Raw genomic sequence first — 20,272 nt, 5'->3', positions numbered from 1 at the left:
TGCTTCAAGGTCTACAGAGTGAGTCCAGCGTGGCAAATGGCCAGCGAGTCTATACAGAATTCAGTGCAGCCATATGCGCTATGTTAGAGACCAGTGGGTTCCGTTATGTAGCCTGTGCCTGAGGCAAACAATCAGTGTAAGTAATTAAGGCACGGAAGCAAATGCATCTGTACCCAGTACACGGTGGAAGCAGAAATAGCAAGGACACTACTTCAGCCATGTGTACCAATACAACAGCACCAGTTATCAAAATACTGAGATTATTTTGTACTTGTTAGAAAACAACTAGGGCATGGCAGGGATGGGGGCAAACTGAAGAGTTCTTGTGGAGAGGGGACAGCCTCTTCTCAGCTCTAGCCTATTGTTGCTTGAGGACCTGGCCATACTGGGTACCCCATAAATGTCTGTTGAATGAATGAATCTAAGTTAGGTGAAATTGCTTTGCAAAAATACTCAAGCAAGGACAATAAGAATACCAAAGTTTAAGCTTCCTGCCATGGGATGGACTAAAATGCGGTAATAGGGAAACAACCAAACGTAAAGAGAATACTTTTATCTTTTCAAAGTATGTTCACCTACTGCTACGCACAGAATTATGTTCCCCTAATCCCCAATGTGATGGTATTTGGAGATGGGGCCTCTGGGAGGTAATTAGGTTTAGATGAGGTCATGAGGGTGAAGCCCCTGTGATGGTATTAAGACATCAGAAGAGCTCACTCTCTATCTTCATGTGAGGACATACCTAAAAGGCAGTGGTCTGTAAGCCAGGGAGAGAGTCCTTACCAGAAACCAAAATGGCTGGCACCTTGATCTTGAACTTTCCAGCTCCAGAGCGGTCAGAAAATTATTTTCTGTTGTTTAAGCCACCCAGTCTATGATATTCTGTTATGGCAGCCTGAGCAGACTAACACACCTATATTATCTCTTTTATCCTCACAATAATCCTAAGAGGTAAGGAGAACCCCATTGGTATTCAACCCACACCCCTGAAAACACCCATTTCCCTTAGACCAAGCTCTTGTGACCTCAGTCAATGGCCAGGTAGCAGGGTGGTGAGCACAAGGGGAGTGACAGGCCGGAAACCTTGCTCATGCTGTTGTCTGGAGCTCGATGCACAGCACCAATAATTACTGGGCAATTCCTCGATGAAGCACAACCACAGAAAGCCCAGTTCAGACCGTTTTAGCACAGGGCACGGCCAGAGGAGGGAAGGGCATTTCGAGAACTGAATAAAATCTTCAATGTTGGGTTCTGTGCCTCCAACTCCCTTGCACATTAATGGGGCAGACCAAACGCTCTTAAGTCTTAGGTAGCTTTGTAATAATGTTAAACTTCAGCTTGAATTTAAAAACAATGTGTTCAAAGGTGGACTCTCATGGCATCCCCTGCATCTAATAGCTCACTTGGTCACGTGTCAGGTACACAGCTCCCTCACTGCTATTTCCAGATGACGAATTGTCTCTGATACAACCTCTTGGCTGTAATGCTGCTGCTAACTCTCATCTCCCTAGATGTGTCCCAATGATCAGTTTTGCTTCTTCTTAATTTTTGGAGAAGATTCTAGAAAGCAGGCAGATAAAGAATGAGAGCTGGCAAGGCAGTTTCTCTGCTTCCAGCTTCCTGAGCCAAAACAGAAAAAGAAGTTCCTGCTGTTTGGTTTAATAACAATCAGTGTCTAGCTCAAGCCTCGCTCGTCGGACCAGTCATACTCAATCGGCATAAAAAAAAGTGTTTCCGAGTGTCTGCATTTCATTTCAGCATGTACGTGTAAACTCCCTTTTCTTTTTTCCTAAAGACGCAAAATAGCCCTGCTGTGCTGCTGTTCTTGTCTGATCCATATAACCTGCATCTTTTATGTAAGAGTTTAATTCTACCTTTATTGTTGCATGTATTCCTTAATTATCCATAATTGTGTACTTTGAAATGTGTATCACAATCTATACAGCAACAGTGAGGTTTCCTCTTTTGGGTTTCTCCATCCTGCAGTCCACCCAGCATTGCCTTTGAAAACTAGGTCTTCCATTACTTAGCACGGCCTTGTCTGTGGAGTTTATTCTGCAATTACTAAGCACCTATCATGTGCCCTCACTTTGTCATCCCAGGAACTCATATTGAATACATAACCCTAGTTGTCAAAGAACTTTCCATTCATTCATCCCTTCTCTTTTCCGACCTCTACGGAGTAACCACTCCTTGCCACATTGAAGAGAAAAGCTTAGAAAATGACCTCTTAAAAAAAAAAAAATCAGTCAAGCCGTAAGGATGTTACCTGTCCTTTAATTTAAAAAGAATCCTCAGGGCTTCCCTGGTGGTGCAGTGGTTGAGTCTGCCTGCCGATGCAGGGGACATGGGTTCGTGCCCCAGTCTGGGAAGATCCCACATGTCGCGGAGCGGCTGGGCCCGTGAGCCATGGCCACTGAGCCTGCGCGTCCGGAGCCTGTGCTCCGCAACAGGAAAGGCCGCAACAGTGAGAGGCCCACGTACCACAAAAAAAAAAAAAAAAAAGAATCCTCAAGTCAAATTCTAACACTTCGCTGGTCATAATATACCTAGGAAAATTCATTTAATTTATATCTTTGTGTCCATAGCTGTTCTGTTCGTTTAGATTATAGCCCACAGTCTGAGCCGGGGGAGGAACAAAAATTGATGGGAGAAGAAATCAAGTTTAATGCAATAAACCTCACAGTTCCACCAGAGACTAGGGGAAGTCTTCTCTCCACGACATGACAACAATGCCTCAACAACTGTCCCAGGGTCACTCAGCAGTGTGGTCAGCTAGGAACAGAGCTGCCAGTCCTGCCTTTCTGTCCACTCCCCTCACCAGCAGCCCACATTCTCTCCCGGGTTCCCATCACTCCTCACAGCAAGGGTGGGGATGATGAGGTCAGCAGGCACCTCACACGAAACCGAGCACTGGATGGCTAACGCTGTAGCTGCAATCTCACCTGTAACCTTTATAGAATCTTAATGAGAAGCAAAGCCACACATGGGGGGAAAAGTCAGCTGAGGATTTTAAACACTGGCACAAATGAGGCTCGTTCACTTCACATTCTGCTTCCCCCCCACCCACCCGCCCCCCACCCCCCGCCCCCGAAATCAGAAGAGCTTCAGGTCTGTGTCAGTTTCAGGTCATTGTCAGATAATCCTCAAAAAGCGAATGCCAAGAACAAAGAAACCAAATCAGGAAAAAAATAAAAACCTCTGACCAAGCCAAGCCTCTAAATATAGCTTTTCCACTTACCTCAATGCAGATAATTCTAAGATATATATTTCTGATTCTATTCATTGCATTTAAAAGAGAAAGACCACACCAGGGTAAGCAATGCAGGGTGGTCAGACACATAATCTAATGACAGTGTGTGGAAGCCACTACAGAAGACAGCAGGAGCACTGCCAGATGGTGCGGTGGGGCTGAGTGGCTGATTTCTATGCAGAGTTGCCGATGTTTTCCAAGTACGGATGGCTCTCATTGAAATGAAAATAGAAAATGCAGGACCAGAGCCCACACTAAACATTCAGTTTAGTAAAGACAGAAAACTGCCCACGAAAGTGGAAGGTACTTGGCCTTGCTATATTCTCAGTAGAGAGAGAGGAGCCTTCCTCCTGCAATCTTTTTACCGTAAGGCTAAAAGCCTGTCAGTCTTTGCAAAGGAAAACGGAACTGATAGCTGCGTCTTGTGCGTTTGTTTTCTAGGGCCTGAAACGATGCTTTTCTGAGCCATAGGATTTGTTTGCAACTATACACTTGGCGAAAAATATCAAGAATCAAGAGATCAGCAAGAAATGGCTAGCTAATGTGATTCTTCCAAAATGATAACATCATAAGGCACCCGTAGCTCCTCACCTCCAGTCCTCTTTCTTACTAAGAAAACGAATTTTGAAATTATTGCAACATCATAGGAGAATGTGGCAGCACATTCATTCTACCCAAGTTCAGTGAGATAATGTCTGGAAAGGACCAATTGTAGTAAATAAGCTTCACCAACGAACAGGAAGGATACAAGAAGAAAAGTGATAGGTCAGTGAGCGGCGGTTTTGGTTTTTCTCATGTCTATTTTAGTTCTGTGGGCTCTCCAAATTCCCCCCTGCACTACCATGGTTAGTGCACGGTAACCAAACTGCTCTTACTACTTTTTCCCTCCACCTCACCAACATCCACTAAGTCACCTACACCTTCCCTGGCTGCCTAAGTTATCCCTGCTTTGGCCTCCCAACAGCTCAGTCATACTCGGTATCACGGCACTTTTGTTTTCTTTTGGCAGCCACTGATGTTTACCTGGAGGTGATCCGAACTTCACGGAGATCAACTACAGCAAGGTGTGTCATTATCCCAAAAGAAAGGGCACTGTCCAATGCACGTTGTGTCGTGTTCAATGGGGTCTTCAGTCCACTCCTGGAAAAACAACTCTGGGTCTTCTGACCACCACAGAAGCAGATCCCACCAATAAGTGAGCTCAAGGAAATAAGTATGTGTGGGAGGAGGGGTGGGGCGTGGAGGTCTCCACCTCCTCCACGTGAGGTGAAGCGGGAGGGGGAAGGGAGTTGGTAGGAAATTTCTCAAATAGGGTCAGGTGGGAAGGCATCAGAGTAACAAAGGCAAAAAACGCCACTCTAGTTTGGGCCAAAGGGGAAAAAGGAATGATGGCCATACTTCCAAATAAAGAAGCCAACTAGGTTCATCACCTATCATCCCCTTTCTTCATCTCTCCTCTACATTCCAGTGGTTTTCAACTATTGCTGCATCTTCAACTCACTTGGGAGCTTTGTAAAAATGACCAGACTGTGCCCCTGATTAATTAAATCAGAATCTCTGGATGAAACGCAGGCATCAGGAGGTCTTAAAGTCGCCCAGGTGATTGCAATGATCAAGTAAGATGGAAAACACATCTCTGTTCCATTTTTCTCTCTTCACTTCTCCCCAGACCCCCATGCCACACACCTGCGTGGTGTTAACTGGCTGAATTCCTGACTAGTGCAGCAGAAGGCAATACACAGGCTTCAGAGTAAATATGAGCTGACTTCAATCCTGGCTTTGCCATTTACGGGCACCTGCCCGGGTTCATAGCCTCTCTGAGCCACAGTTTCTCACCCGGGGAGTAATGGGAGCTTACCACGATGAATGTAGATTCTTAAAACATGTTAATATCTTTTTTATTTTCAGAGATCAATGTCACAGAGACATTCCCCATGTCCTCAAACTATTGTTTTTTTCTCACCTCTTAGGAAAGCTCCCACTCAAGGTCTAATAATTTCAAAGTTGATCACTCCAGGTATATTTGCTTATTAGCCCAAAATGATCTGAAATCAGTAGGACTTTAGGAGTTGTGAAAGGTATTAGTTTCCTGGATTGCTCTGAGGTGAAATCCAGGTATGATGGTTAATTTTATGTGTCAACTTGGCTAGGCTACAGTCCCTAGTTTTTTGGTCAAATACAAGTCTAAATGTTGGTGTGAAGGTATTTAGATGTGATTAACATTTAAATCAGTAGACTGTTCCTTTGCACATGTCACTTAACCCCAAAGTTTAAAAGTATTAGAATTCTCCCCTTTCTCAGTGAGAATGCTAGTAGAGTTTAGAACCCCCAGCTGCTTCTGGTCACCAGATGAAGTGAAGATAATAGTAGGAATCTGGGGGATACAGAGATAGTTTAGTCAGCATCTTTTGTTAGGATATTCAGAGTACTTCTGACTTTAAAAAAAAAAAAAAAAAATCAAGGGTATATCTTCTAAAACACATATATTGGAGCATTTAAGGGGGCAACTAAAAATAAGGTTAAATGCATTTTGGTGAAGCTTTTAGTAAATGATCCCAAAGATACCAGGAGATGAAAGAATGCTCCTTTCAGTCAATACTTGTATTAACCATTGTGTGATAAAACAGATAATTTGAAAATTCCAGTTAATTCCGAAGACTTTTGGAATTTGCCTCTTCACTCAGCACTATTAGTTCCTACTGACCTGCTGCTGTGCAGTGTTGTGAATATTAAGCACATTATCAAATTGTTATTACCACAGGCTACCTTTCGTCAGTTAATATAACATATTTAAATTATGATAAACATTATGTACTTTGACCAAAACAATATAGTGTCACTTCTTAAATTTAAAAAAATTCAATATATGCTTTATACAATATCAAAATAGCTTAAATGGCACTGTTTTTCAAAAAATGTGCTTCTGCTTATCCCATAATCCTTTTAGTATTTTCTTGGTAATTCAGCAAAACTCTTTAAACTGAATAAAATTAGGATTTTGTGCTTCTATGTTTACAGAAAGAGCATATCAGACTGACAAATTTGATAATCTAAAAAAAAAAGAAAGAAAAAACTGTTCTTATTTCAAAGGTTCAAAAAATAAAGGTTATTTACTATGCAGACCAGGACTTCTTGTTTTTAAGATAGCAAATTAGAAAAACATGGTAAGAGTTAGAGGTTACTCAATCAGGTTGAAGCTGGGACTTTTACTCCAGCAGCTCTTGTTCCCCAAATTATATCTGATAATGTTCTAAAGTCTAAACATATTTTAGTTCAAAAAGATACTCAGCTCTTAGATATAAAATGGCACTAAGCTTCCAAATATCAACAGGTTTACCCACCCTCTTCAACTAATGTATCTGTTTTCAGAGTAATCTGCCACTCAGGACCTCTGAATCATAATATTTGAGGAACTGAAACTCTGAGTTAAACCGTTTGTTTGCATTTTCCTGTGCGTAATCACAGGAGAGGGGCATTAATAAAGGGGTTGGTGTATTGGCCACTACCAAGGCCTATTATTTCAGCAGAGTCATGGCAACAGGGCAAAGCCGAGTGTGTGCAACTGTGACATAATTTCAGCCTGTATTGTGTTGAATGGAAGAGAAGACCAATGTGTCAGCAGATACAAGCAGTAAAATATCCCAGACTAGTTGCAAACCGGAAACAGTATCTATATTTCTCAACAATTCAAGAAAGATAGTGATAAATCTTACCTTAAACTGGCTACAAAAGTATTATTACCTGTAAAGCAAGATGGCACCCGTAAACTTAAAATTGGCAAAAATCCCATTGAACTGCATTTCAGAGAGAGGAGGGAACTTGAAATGGTACTGTTTTGAGGGTGTCCACGAGCGTGGGCAAGCATACGTTCCTGCTAAGCAGAGGAAGTGGTACACCCGGATTTCTTCCTAAGTGCGAGGTCTTTAGAAACTCATCCTCATGGGGGCTGTTTTAAATGGAAAGAAAATGACACACAGTCCCCAGCTAGGCTTCTGAACTGTTTGCAGAGGGTTGCCACTTTCCCCAGACATTAGGTTACTGTGGGGGAATTTTCCAAAGTTGTCAACAATTCCATTTTTAAACTCAGTTCTTCCTCTCCACATAAAACAGATGCGAGGCAGCATGAACTATATTTGGTCTAACAGGAGATATGAGTTTTTTTTACATTGCTGACTCCTACCTGACAGTGGAAGACGTATTCTGGTGTGGTTTTCTTAAACTTCATGTTCCAAACCAAGGCCACTCCATCTGGTTCATGGGGAGCATCTTCGTTGTTGTTGTAGGAAGCGACCATCAGCTCGGGGTACTGGATGGAAGAGGTCACAAGGATGGCTTATGCCAAGATGACAACACAAGGAAAACATTCTTATTCCAACAGACACATGCTATATTACATACTTTCAATGGAACTTTCTTTTTAAGCTGTGGCATACTTAATACCAACTTCACGTCTCAACCCACTGCAAGCTGGTTTCTACTCCCAACAAACGTTCCACGTGTGCTGCCATAGTCACCAATGACCACTAAACTGCATGCTCTGCTGGATCTCTCTGGGTTATATGACATCTGGGCTACTCCCTCCTTTCTCCTGTGTTGGCTTCCATGACATCTTTCTCTCCTGATCTTCTTCCAAACTACTCTTTTCAGTCCCTACAGTTTCTTCTATTACCTATATTCCAAGGGGGGCTGTGTTCTGCCCTTATTTGTCTCTATCGACACACTGTCCCTGGGTGAACTCATCAATAGCTTTAATAAGCATTAATACATTGACAATGTTCAAATCTTTATCTCTAGGCTTGATTTCTCTCTGAGGTGCAGATTTTACAGCTACTGGGGATTTCTCAAGGCTGTCCATAGACACGTCAGATGCAGTGCATAGGAAAGCGAGCTTGTTGCCTTCTACAAAAACCTACTGCTCTTTCAACATTCCCTCTTCCAACATTCATCCCTTTAGTGCTTTGCACTGACATTACCTAGCTGTCCAGGCCAGACACCCCACGTTCATTTTTTACTCCTCCCTCTTTCTCATCTTCATATACTGTGTTTCACTACTTCCTCAGTGGTAATTCAAATGCATGTTTTCTTTCTATCCTTAAGATCAGAGGGCTCCTAAATGAATTTCTTGTCTGGATGAAAACAGTTTTTTAAATGGCTTCCTGCTTCCAGGCTCGCCATGCCTTCCCCTCACCTACTCCACTCTTCATCCTTTGTCAATATGATTTTACAAAACATACATTTGGCTAAGTCACTCCTCTGCTTAAAATACTTTAATGGCTCATCATTACTTTCAAGATAAAATCCAGGTCATATAGGATCCTTCATCATCTGTTATTTTCTACTTTCTCTGCTTAATCTCTTACAACCTTCCCTCCCTCCTCCCAACCCCACTCTATGACCCAGCCTCACTGGGCTAGTTCTGAGGTTCATAGGTACAGCCTCTGTACCACGAGTCTGATACTCACTCTCATTGGAAAGCCTCTTCTGTGTTGGTTACATCATTAACTTATTCGTTAAGACTCGATGCAGGCACCAAGTCCTCCAGACAATCCTATCTAACTATCCACCACCCCTCCTTGCCTCTCAGCAGCTCCCTTAGCAATTATGTGTGTCCCCCTATTAAAGCACCTGTCAAACTGTATTACGGCTTCTCCTGGTCTATGTCTATTACTAGATTGTAAGCTCTTTGAGTATAGGGACTTTTTATTGACCTCTGAATCCAGAGTACAGGAAGTCCTAGCACAATAAACTTGTGCCAAAATCTGCTGAATTACAAATGCTCTTTCTTATGTTAGTAACCCTGTGCTCGGGCGGCAAGACCTTATCTTTAATCCTTTGTTGTTAAATAACACCAACAATTAAAAGCTCAAGTAAAAGAAGCACAAGTAGTAAAATAACAAAGAGGACTCTACAGTGAGTAGAAATACCTACTCACCGTACATGAACTCTATGCTGAGTGTTATAAATAAACTGAGGCTGAATCTCATGGCAGGTACTTAGGAGTTAGAGCACATTTCATGAAAATGTCATTCCTACCTGGGATTCCCATAAGGCAGCTCCGTTAAAAATAGCATCAGGATTATAGCAGATCATATCAGTCTTTGCTCACAGGTAATTTTTCCCTTCTTTTTCACTACACTGCATATATTTAACATAAGATTGTCTGTATAAATTTGAACATCAACTTTTTTTCTATCAAAAATAATTAAACCTAAGTCTTCTATGTGATTGTCGTCACTCTTTGAGCTCCCTCAACTTAAGAAAGCTGCAGAGAGTTACAACTCGCCAGTTGGTACAGAGAAAGTATAAGCCTACAACGACACACACGTATGTGGCCACCAGGGGAAAGTAATCATTCTTTATTAGAAAACACTCCTCAGCGGATGAATCAAAGGCCTGTTAAGAAAGGCCTTTGATTCGAAGCCCATTCAAAGAAACTAACATCCAGATAAACACAGAAGTCTCCAGACTGCCCATCTGAAGTTTAACTATGTCACATGTGAAAAGGCAACTCTATAAACATCAACACCACTACCACAGTGGCCAATGGACAGCCAGATGTGTCTGGAATAATATCCCACAGCTTCACATCTGGGTCTCATCGCTGGCTCCCACTTGCAGTTCTTCTTTTTTCATTAAAAAAATATTTTACATTATTGGGTTTAAAACTCCTTTAGAAAACAGGGAGAATTTCTGTAAAATACCAGTGAAATGCTTTTGGTGAAATATCTATAACTAGGATCAAAAGGCCTAAAGATACTGATTAACTCTTATCTCTTGAAAGTGTTTGTGATTTCAAAGTCTCCTCTAGTATGTTTGTTTGAACATGACTAATCATATTTTCTTATTTTCCAATAAAAAGTAGTAAATCTCTGCACGATTATTTAAACTTTAAAGGTTAAAATTATTACCTTAAAGGGAATACTACCTACTAGGAAGTTTGTGATTACTCACGGGGCTGAATTATCTAATATTTAACCTAGGAGAATTTTACCCGGAAATTACCAGATCTGCTCTCAAGCTGCTTTTTCTTATAAAGAAATAAAATCTGACATTTATTGGCGAGGAAGGAACCAACATGTTTTAAGTGCCATTATGTGCCAGACACTGGGCTGGGGAACATGTTCACTCATTTGATCCTTACAATTCTCTAAAGTAAGCAATGGTTTTCCCACTTCTACAGACAAAGAAGCCAAGGGTCCCTGGGTAAGGAACTCGTTCCAAGTTAAGTTGCTAATAAATGATAAAGTGAGACCCTGCTTGAAGTCTATTTGGTTTCAAAGACCATGTCCCTTCCAGCCCAGTGTGGCATGCGTCAAGTGCCCCCTCCCCCCATGCATATGAGAGGCACTGGTGCCAGGTAAAATGGGGGACACGAATTTCAACAGTAACATGCTTTGCTTTATAGGAGCTCATCACTTAGCAGAGGGAGGTGAGACACATGTATGAATAACTACAACACAAATATAAGAGCAGAACATGCTAAGATGGAGATACAAAAGGAGTTCTATCAAAGCACAGAGGAGAAAATAACTACTTTAGTTGGAATGCGGTATGGTAGGGAGAGATATTGGAAAGGACTTCTGAGAAGAAATGAGACTTGATTGGGCCCTGTTAAATGGCTAGGTGATTAGGAGAGAAGTGAGAGGAGAGTATAGACGAGGGTAAATATTGTATAGCCAGGTAAATATTGATGCAGGAAATCTCTCTTGGGTGTCTGCCTGGTTCACAGTGATTCTCCCAATCTTTGGAGATTACCTCTATACACAGGTGTCTAACTTCCCAGGGACAATTAATTCATTGCAGGGTTCATACCTGACCCAGCTGGGGCAATCACATTCTCTAACTTGGCTACTGTAACTTTTGAGCTGAGACACAGAACGCATGGGCTGGCAAATGAGTCAGCTTATGAAAGCATCTTATTGGTGGAGCCTCTCGAGCTGCCCAGATTTATACTCCTGAGTCCCCGTTCTTCATCTCTTCCGTGGATTCCCTGAGCACCCTAGCAGCTCTCGAATAAATTTCCCTTTTTCCTGAAGGTAGCCAGGGGTAAAGTTTTCTTGACTAATGCAGTGGAGAACATATTCAGGAGACAGTAGGTTATAGCACCTGGCTGGGAGGCAGGTGATACGAAGAGATGAAAAAGATAAAAGGGCTGCAGATGCCTCAGGGCATCCTCACAGAAGTCACTGAGTACAGGCTAATGATTTTAGACTTCACTCTGGGAGACGTACTCTGCAACTACTAATACTACTAATTCTACTACTACTTTAACATTTATTGAGTATTTTTTATATACTAGACAGTTTTAAAACGCGAAGTGTTTTAAATACATTTACTCATTTAATACAATAAGCATGTGAGCTAGGTATGATTATCATTTTATGAGTGAGGAAACTTAAGCCAAAAAAAGTCAGGTAATTTGCTCAAGGTGACACTGAGAGCAAATAAGTAATCTTCACAATAGTAAACTGGAAAAGTACTTACAATGACTCAACAGTGTAGAGAACTGAGGCAGGGAGACCAGTTAGGAAGCTATTTCCTAATATAAGCACAAAGTGGAGGCCATGACATAAAGTAGGTATCAACTCCACATGTAAGTGGATTTGAATTGATCACAGTGGGGGTCTTTTTGCTACCGTAAATTTGATTGGGTTTTGCAATTAAATGAGTTATCAAAAATTACTTGAAGAGGGATGGGGGAGGAATGGAGTAGGAAGTTGGGGTTAGCAGATGTAAGCTATTATATAGAGAGTGGATAAACACCAAGGTTCTACTGTATAGCACAGGAAACTATATTTGATATCCTATGATAAACCATAATGAAAGAGAATATAAAAAGAATGTATATATATGTATAATTGAATCACTTTGCTGTACAGCAGAAATTAACACAACACTGTAAATCAACTTTACTTCAATTAAAAAAAAAATGACTTGGCTTTGTATCTTGGATGACTCCAAGGTTAGAGGATGCAACTTACATATGAGAGGAATATACATGGTGGGAGTGAGATCATAAGTCTGGTTTTGTATATGTCTGCCAAATCTGTCATGTGATATGTGGATAGTATTATTGACCCCCTGTGCTAAACAATATTCAGTGAACAGCAAAGTTGACATAATTCCCCAAGCACCCAAATGTCTTCCAAGGAATAATGTTTGGTGGATATTTTGCAAATATCGCAAAGTTAAAGTGTTCTTGTTTAAGAAGTACAAGAGGTCACAGCAAAGCTATGCAGGAATCTTACCGTTTCTTCCTTTTTTCCCCTCTGTTCCATTCTGTTCCACTCATAATCATGCTAAGCATACACGCCTCTACTAGATGCTAAGACTATGCCTCTATCCTTTTCTTCTTTTTTTTTTTTTTTTTTTGGGGTACGCGGGCCTCTCACTGCTGCGGCCCCTCCCGTTGCGGAGCACAAGCTCCGGACGCGCAGGCTCAGCGGCCATAGGCTCACGGGCCCAGCCGCTCCGCGGCATGGGGGATTCTCCCGGACTGGGGCACGAACCCGCGTCCCCTGCATCGGCAGGCGGACTCTCAACCACTGCGCCACCAGGGAAGCCCCCTTTTCTTCTTTCTTAATATCATTGGATTGCATGTAGATTCACTCAGAAAGTCTCTTCATTCCATACGTATGTCAACCTGGTCCTTTGAACCCCAAAATTGTTATGATGTAAGGGCTCTAATTCCTGTTTCTTATGCTCCAAAGAAAATACGCTTTTCAGAAATGCAAACCCCTTCCCCACAGTGTAGATGGCAGGTTACACAAAAATGGGGAAAAACAGATGCAGTCTCTCTATGGAGGAGTTTCTGCCCTTTCCAGTTTCACCTCCTACAACAAAAACGACACACAAGATCCTGTGTGGAAACAAACCTATCCACAGGCAATAGGGCCCACCACACGCTGAGGCCAGGCAGGGACCAGCCCCACGGGTGAGCCCCCTGCTGCCTCCTCAGGGAGAGTTATCAGTGAAACCTGCCTTTGAGGAATGTGTCAGATAAGGTTCCTGTGTAATTTCCAGACTCTGAACGAGTGAACAAGCCGAGCTAAACGTCTCCTCAGCCATGGAATCTGCTTTCTGCACACACACCCGCGCGTGCTCACAGAGCACCCACGCACTGGCGGGAAGTGGCTGGGCACACCCTGCCTGTATTAGCCTCTGCACGACCATGCCCTCCGTGCTCTCTCGTTTGGACGTAAAAAGAGATTCAAGTGGAGAGATCACTTGCCCACTTTGTGGCTGCTGACAGTCTGGTTGCAGGGGTTTACATTCCTCTTCAGTGTTCCTGTTCTCAGCATGCCTAAATGGGGCTCTTCACATCACCTGCTTTACTGCTCTGCCTAGAACACACTCTTCTCCCCTCCATTTGTCTAATCCCAGTCTTCTAAGATGCCCTGTCCAACCAGAGACAGACTCCAACCTCCACTGAATCCTGAAAGCACGCTCTCCGCCCTACGTCACTCAGCCCTTAGAACCTCTTTTGGTTTCAGATTCATGAGCCCTTTGTGGGAGGCACTGGTAAAGAGCATATGCCTGGAAGTGCTGAAAGACTTGGGTTCAAAGCCCTGCTGTACCACATCCTAGCTGAGTGACGGTTAGTAAGATACTTAGTTGCTCTGAGCCTCAATTTCTTCAGCTATAAAATTAAAATAGTAACAGTGGCTGCCTCACGTGATGTTGTGAGGGTGAAATAAGACAATGCCTCCAGAGCAGCTGGCACAGTGCTTAGTATATAAGAAACACAAATTAAAAGCTAGCCATGATAATTATTCCCAATAAAAGCATAGACTATAAGAAAACAGAAACTGCACTGTGTATAAATGCCCAGTACTTATCATCCCTATTTCCCTCATTGCTATTATGTCATTGTCATTACAGGAGGGGACGCAGCATGGTGATCAAGAATGTGAGCTCAGGAGTCAGACCACCTGAGTTCATATTCTGACCCCCACCACAATTAGGCTGTGTGCCTTTATGTGCATTATTTAACTACTCAGCGCTGGGTAAATTATACACTAATTGAGGAGGCCATTCAATTGGCTTTTGGTAAATCTGCCTGCTTTCACTATGAATGCTACGCTAGGGAGTTTAGATTTTTTTTTTCTTGCAGGCAATAGGGAGTTTCAATCCAGGGAGTGAAGTGATCAGATTTGCATTTTTAGAAATATTATTTGGCTAGATGTCTACAGGGAAAACTATAGGTGGACAAGTTTGGATGTAGAAAGAACACAAGAAGGTTAGCAATACTACAGGTGTAAGATGATGAATATATGAACGGCGAAACAGACAGTCTTGGTGACAGACCGGGTCTAGGAGATAAGGGAGAGAAAGTTTCTAATGTTAATGACGAAAGTTTTGCTTTAGGTCCTTGGGTATATTGTGATGGCTTTAACATAGAATAGAGGAAGCAAAAAAGGATTTCAGACATGTGGAAATAATGAGTTAGTGATTAGTTTGAGATTCTATGGGACACCTGAATGGATCTGTCTGGTGTGTAAAGTGGAATTCAGGAGGGAGATTGGGCGGGGGACAGAAAAAGGCTGCCCACGTGGTGGTTGAATCCACAGCAGTGGAAGAGATCTCCCACAGAGAGCATGTCGAGAAGAGTAAAGGTTGAGGGCATGACCACGAGGACCACGAGGGTAGGAGAGGAAAAAGAAGTCTTGGAGGAGTTCGAGAACTGAAAGAGAGTCGAGTTGTGGAACTCAGTGGAAGGATAATATTTTTAGAAGTATGGGGAAGTCAACAAAGCTGGATGACAAAGAGAGGTCAGGGCAGATGAAGGCTTAAAAATATTCACATGGATTTGACAAGTAGGAAATCATTGGTGACCTTAGTGAGAGCAGTTTCATGGACAGAATGGCCTGGCTCTTCGTCTGGTCCCTAGTAAGTACTCAATGTGTATGAATAATAGAGTGCAAATTTTAAACTGAAACTTCAGTAAAATGAGAAAGAAAACCAATAGGCACAGAAAAAAATTGCAAGTTAGTGAACACATCCAAAATAGTGGAGCAATTCTCTCTTATTTTTTTAAAAATACAAATGCCATGAGAACACAAGTCCAGTTTGTCCCATCCCAGCAACCATTCTTACCTGGAGAGACCAGTCCATACAAGTGACTACTCGGTGCTTGGACCAATGCTCATCGTAGAACTGACGATTGAAAGAAAGGTTGGCTCCAGCCTGGACATCCCTAGGAGGGTTTAAACATCAAAGACAAATACGATGCTTCAAAACGGGGCTTTATCTCTAGTGCTCATACTGAAAGAATGAAACGGCAAGAGCATGGCGCACAATACTCTCTAAAGCCAAAGCATCAATTTAGACAGCAAACTCTGATCATAAATAAACTAAAGGTGATCTCCTTTCTGCAAAGCTCTCTCTAACCTGGCCCAGAAAAGGTTCCCACGTGTTGTTCCAAGCCTGGTGTGAAATGTCAGATTTGTTTCAGGTTCCTATCTTGAGCAGTTCTAAAGCATTCTCCTGCCCCTAACAAGCTCTGCCTTGAATCAGAGTTTACCAGAAATTCCCCAGCTCGCAAGGAAGCACAGCACATTTGGAGAGTCTTTGGTATCAATATCACCTTATCTGGCCTTAGACCGGAAATGATATGCATGTTTCTCTTTACCTGTAATTTCTGATTGAAGGTGGCAGTTGCGTCCTTGCTCAATAGCAAGTGAAAAGTTCCACCGTGAGACAGGCCTGCTGGGGAGTGAGGGATTCACCAAACACCTTAGGTACTTAACATAGACCAAAATATCACCTGGGTGGAGGAAGATTACACTTTGGCTACTGTTTACTTGCCTGATATTCAACTGGCTGCAAAACCTCCTCTGAAGAACTCTGCACTGGTCGTGCATTCGCTCCACAAGACCGAGTGTTTAAATTGAGTCATACCTGTTCTGTGTCAGCATCTATGGGATCTGCATAAAAAGCTGCCTATACTCCTTGGGCTTCAGTTCAGGAATTCTTCCACACTCACCCTTTTTTTCTGTTCATTTGCTTCATTCCATTGCTTTGCATCCTGTATCACTTGTCCTATATAGTTCTTGTTCAGACTGGGTGACTTGACCTCAGATTAGGTACTTGGGCTCCAAGCAGCTGATTTATCATGACTTTTTCCCCCCCTGCTATCCCTTCCTCAGCTCCACCACTGCAAACTCAGGCAAGAGGTACGTGCACCCAAATATCTGCCAGGAACCCAGTATAACACTGTGCCAGACACCCAGAGGGAAAGAGGACTCAGAAAACTAACTGAGCCATAGAGTAATGGCTTCTTAAAAGAAAACAAATATAACACATGTATTCCAAATATTATTCTCTTTGATGGAGTCTAACGATGCTGTCGACTGTTTAGAACATTTTTAGAACTCCCTTTTGAAACTGTTTTCAGAGCCACGGTTACATTGCCTTGAGCATCTTCAACAATGACAGGTTGGCCTTTGACAATGTATTTGAATTTCAGAAGTAGTAAAATGTCAGGTCTAATGAAAAAGGCAGGTAACCTCATCTTTTCATGTTATTCTTGGCCAAAAGAAATTGGTGGCTAAAAACCAGCCATATCTCTCACAGAGCTCATAAAGCGCCTCCAATTATCCACACGAAGATGGCTGACAGCCCCTGCCGGACGTAATACATATGTTGCAGTCACAGGGCAAGTCATTCGGGGCCATTTACTTCTAATGGTTGGTTGAAAGTAAATGGCACTTGTATTTCCTAAAAGGCATATACACATAATCTTATGGCATCAAAAGAGGAAAGAGTTGCCAGTCTCTGTTTGCTGTCTCCCACATCAGTTAAGGTCTCCCATATCTCATGTTTATTTTCTTCGGCTTCCTGTTTGCTTAGACATCAAAAATAGATCTACGGGATATAACACAAATCTCCTTTTGCTGCTTATGTTTTCTCAGAGGACAATGTACATGACTCTGCCAGTCTCTATCACCTGGGCTGTTCCCCAGATATCAAGTTCAAAAGCATTTCATGGAAGCACATGATAATTACAAGGAACCTCTAAGCCAGAAGTCATAACCAAAGCCCTTAGTCAAAGCTGTTCAGCAAGATCAGCTCTGGAATTTCATACTCCTCTGATTTGCTAGGCTTGGAACTTGCCTACTCAAAACATAAGTGAATTTAGAATCAACAGAGAACTTATCACAGTATTTTTTTAAATGCACACAAGAAACTAACCCATCTTTTTCCTCTAACTCTCGACCACTATAGTCAAAGAAGATATCGGAGTCTTCTGCCAGCGCTCTTTCAATTACCCGTATTGTCCGATCAAAAAAGATGAGAAATTCCTCTGAGTGAAGGATCTGCTGTTTTTCTTCCTCTGTCAGCTCCCTTGGAGGAGCTATTTATGTAAAAGAGATTGTTGGGAAAGAAAAAAAAAAAGGGATAATTAAAACATTTCAAGAGGAATCCAACTCTTGAAAGACATTGCTTATCAAAAGAGTGATAAGACACAGTGAAATAAACCATTGTTAATATTAATTCTAAATTACTCTTAAATTCACATCAAAGGTTTTTGCAGATGTCTTCACTGACAATTTTACAAAAAGATTTCATATCTGGACTAATTACTATTTTGAAGAGTTGAAAAATATTACAAATGAAAATGATTGGTGTGTTTTAACAATGAGTTCTGAACGTTATTTTCTTTAGAACTGAACTTGAAAAACAGCTCAAATAGTACATAATAGAGAAATCTATAAAACCATGTATATCAGATTGTAAAGCTGCGCATACCAAATAATTAAGAACTATCTATAATATGATCTAGATAGCACCTTTCCTCTTTCTACTGATAAATTCATTTTATTTTAGATAGTTACTTGATAAGGCTGATTGATTGTTATATAGATTCTCCTCAAAAACTGAAACATGTCCTTCCAAACGCACCTTTACTCAAGATATCTTCTGCTTTTAAACAAACACATGGAACAAATAAATGCTATAAGACACCTCATAATTGTTATTATGCCTTACTTTTCCAGCATGATTAAGCTTATAAGACTAAATTTGAAGATACAAAATAAGGCAAAGAGAGATTAAGTAAGTAGCAATATGTCATAGTGTCTGAAAGTCAGCTCACCTCAGAGTCACGATTAGGTTATATAAACTGTTCCTTCAGTAGCAGGGTTTACATAAAACTATAGAGGAAGGATTAGGAACTCCCCCAGAGTGAGAGATCCCTAAGGGCAGAAACTGTCAGCTGAACCCTTGTGGTTCTTCAGGAACCCCAGTTCAACTTTTGTGCAGAGAGACTTCAATAAATGTTTGATCAATTACCCTTCCAGTAGGACCAGAAGCTCCTGGAGTTTAAGCTACAAGAGGAGGGTAGTGCATTAAAACCATAGGGGTCCCTGGTGGAATGACTCACCCACAGGATTTCCTAAACACTTCCACAACCATCCTCATAACCAGGACCGATTTCTACCTGGCCACATGGTCAGAGGAATCATTTAGGTATAGCCACCTATAGCATAATGTTTCATGGAAGTGTTATTTGATTTGATTAATGGTATCTTGAAGCCACTGTCCTGAGAAATCTGAACCGTCAAGAAGCCCTCCTGCAGAGCCATGGAAGTAGATCTCAAGCTTTTAATGTTCATAATGTCTCTCCCCTTCTGGCCTCCCCTCCCCTGCCCCAGACTGAAAGGCAGAGAGGTCTGGAAAGACTCCAGGGTCTGTATTTGTACAAGAAATTAGAATGATTACGACGTAGTTGATTCACACCTTGAGAAGTGGAAAAACATGATTCATCCACTACAGCAGAAGATTATCTCCAAATACAGCTCACCCTGGTGTTTCTAGCAGCCCTAAATATAGCCGGAAATATTTCTTTGTTGCTGAAGTTTCCAGAGCCCTACATGTGCCCATGTGTACTGGGACTCTCCAAAAACCTCCATCAACATCTGCTGAGCAATGCTGCACAGACACTAGTTTGAGAAATGGTGAAGTGGGCAATGTGTAAACTGTAAATAACAAGAACTCTACAAAACCAACCTGGAATCCAAGAGTTACTCCGCCATTTGCTAGCTTGGATTCTTTTATCAATGAAAGCTCTCTAAGCCGCAGTGTTACCCATAAAATGAGGCAATGATACCTAAACTTTAAGTCTGGTTTAAGACTTAAATATACTGACAAACAGTTCAGCATTCAATAATTAGCAGTTATATGTGACTAGTCTACTTTCTAAAACACCCATAAATTAGGCATTTGAATTTTTTCACCCTGATATAAGTTCAAGAAAACAGTAAAACTACTAAATGTAACTAGGTAAAGGGGAAAACGCTAGGGTCCTTTTGTTTTGGTCAGTACTGTTATATAAATAAATAAACTTCACTAAACAAGGATGCTACAGGACCAAGAAGAATGTCTTATTTTAAAATCTTCACTCAGCTTTTGTCACTGCTGCTGTATGACTTGAGACCCACTTGAAATTAAGCAGAGAAATAGGAATTTTTTCCCCTTTATTCCTGTTTTTACATTTTAAAAATATCTATTCTATTCTCTGTTTATCTTTTTGAGCTACTTGTATTCCACCTGTGTATTTCCTTACAGGTCCATTACCTTGAATAAAAAACAGTTCCTGTGTAATTTTCTGTAATCTTTTTCTTCCCTGTAGCTTACTGTCATTTTGATCTCAGCTTTCAAGACATACAACTTCTTCTCTAAGAGAAACATAAATGGCTGATCAAAGTGTATTTGCAGAGGCCAAGTTCAGGTAAGTGAAGCAGTAGCGTCTCCAGATATTATGTTTGGCAATACAATATTTGGCTTGAAATTAAATTGCTACTGAAGCAAAACAAAGAACATATTTTATATAAAGCTTTGATGTCTAACAGGGATCAAATGACATGATTTGTTAGCACAAAATAATAAGATGCATGTGCAGATGAGTACTTTTTAAAAGTCATAAACAATATTCAACTTAGGAGTTAAACAGAGCTATAGTTATTTTCGCTAAAACCCCAAACCTCTCATATTTAAAAGTCTTTAAATTGATGTGTT

At 41.4% G+C, this 20,272-nt stretch overlaps 1 protein-coding gene across 4 annotated transcripts in view; it reads right to left on the bottom strand.

The window, feature by feature from the left end:
- DYNC1I1 (dynein cytoplasmic 1 intermediate chain 1) overlaps nt 1-20,272 on the bottom strand; it is a 497,106-nt gene that overhangs the window by 114,694 nt on the left and 362,140 nt on the right. For all 4 annotated transcript variants that reach the window (XM_049715134.1, XM_049715135.1, XM_049715136.1 and 1 more), the window contains 3 exons: nt 17,447-17,609; nt 15,350-15,449; nt 7,434-7,559 (listed from right to left, as the gene is read on the bottom strand). In XM_049715134.1, coding sequence (XP_049571091.1) covers nt 7,434-7,559; nt 15,350-15,449; nt 17,447-17,609 — 389 coding nt within the window. The remainder of the gene's footprint in view (nt 1-7,433; nt 7,560-15,349; nt 15,450-17,446; nt 17,610-20,272) is intronic.

The sequence above is a fragment of the Orcinus orca genome, chromosome 9, assembly GCF_937001465.1.
Source record: "Orcinus orca chromosome 9, mOrcOrc1.1, whole genome shotgun sequence".
NCBI classification, from domain to species: domain Eukaryota; kingdom Metazoa; phylum Chordata; class Mammalia; order Artiodactyla; family Delphinidae; genus Orcinus; species Orcinus orca.
This window is presented reverse-complemented; position numbering and strand designations above follow the sequence as displayed.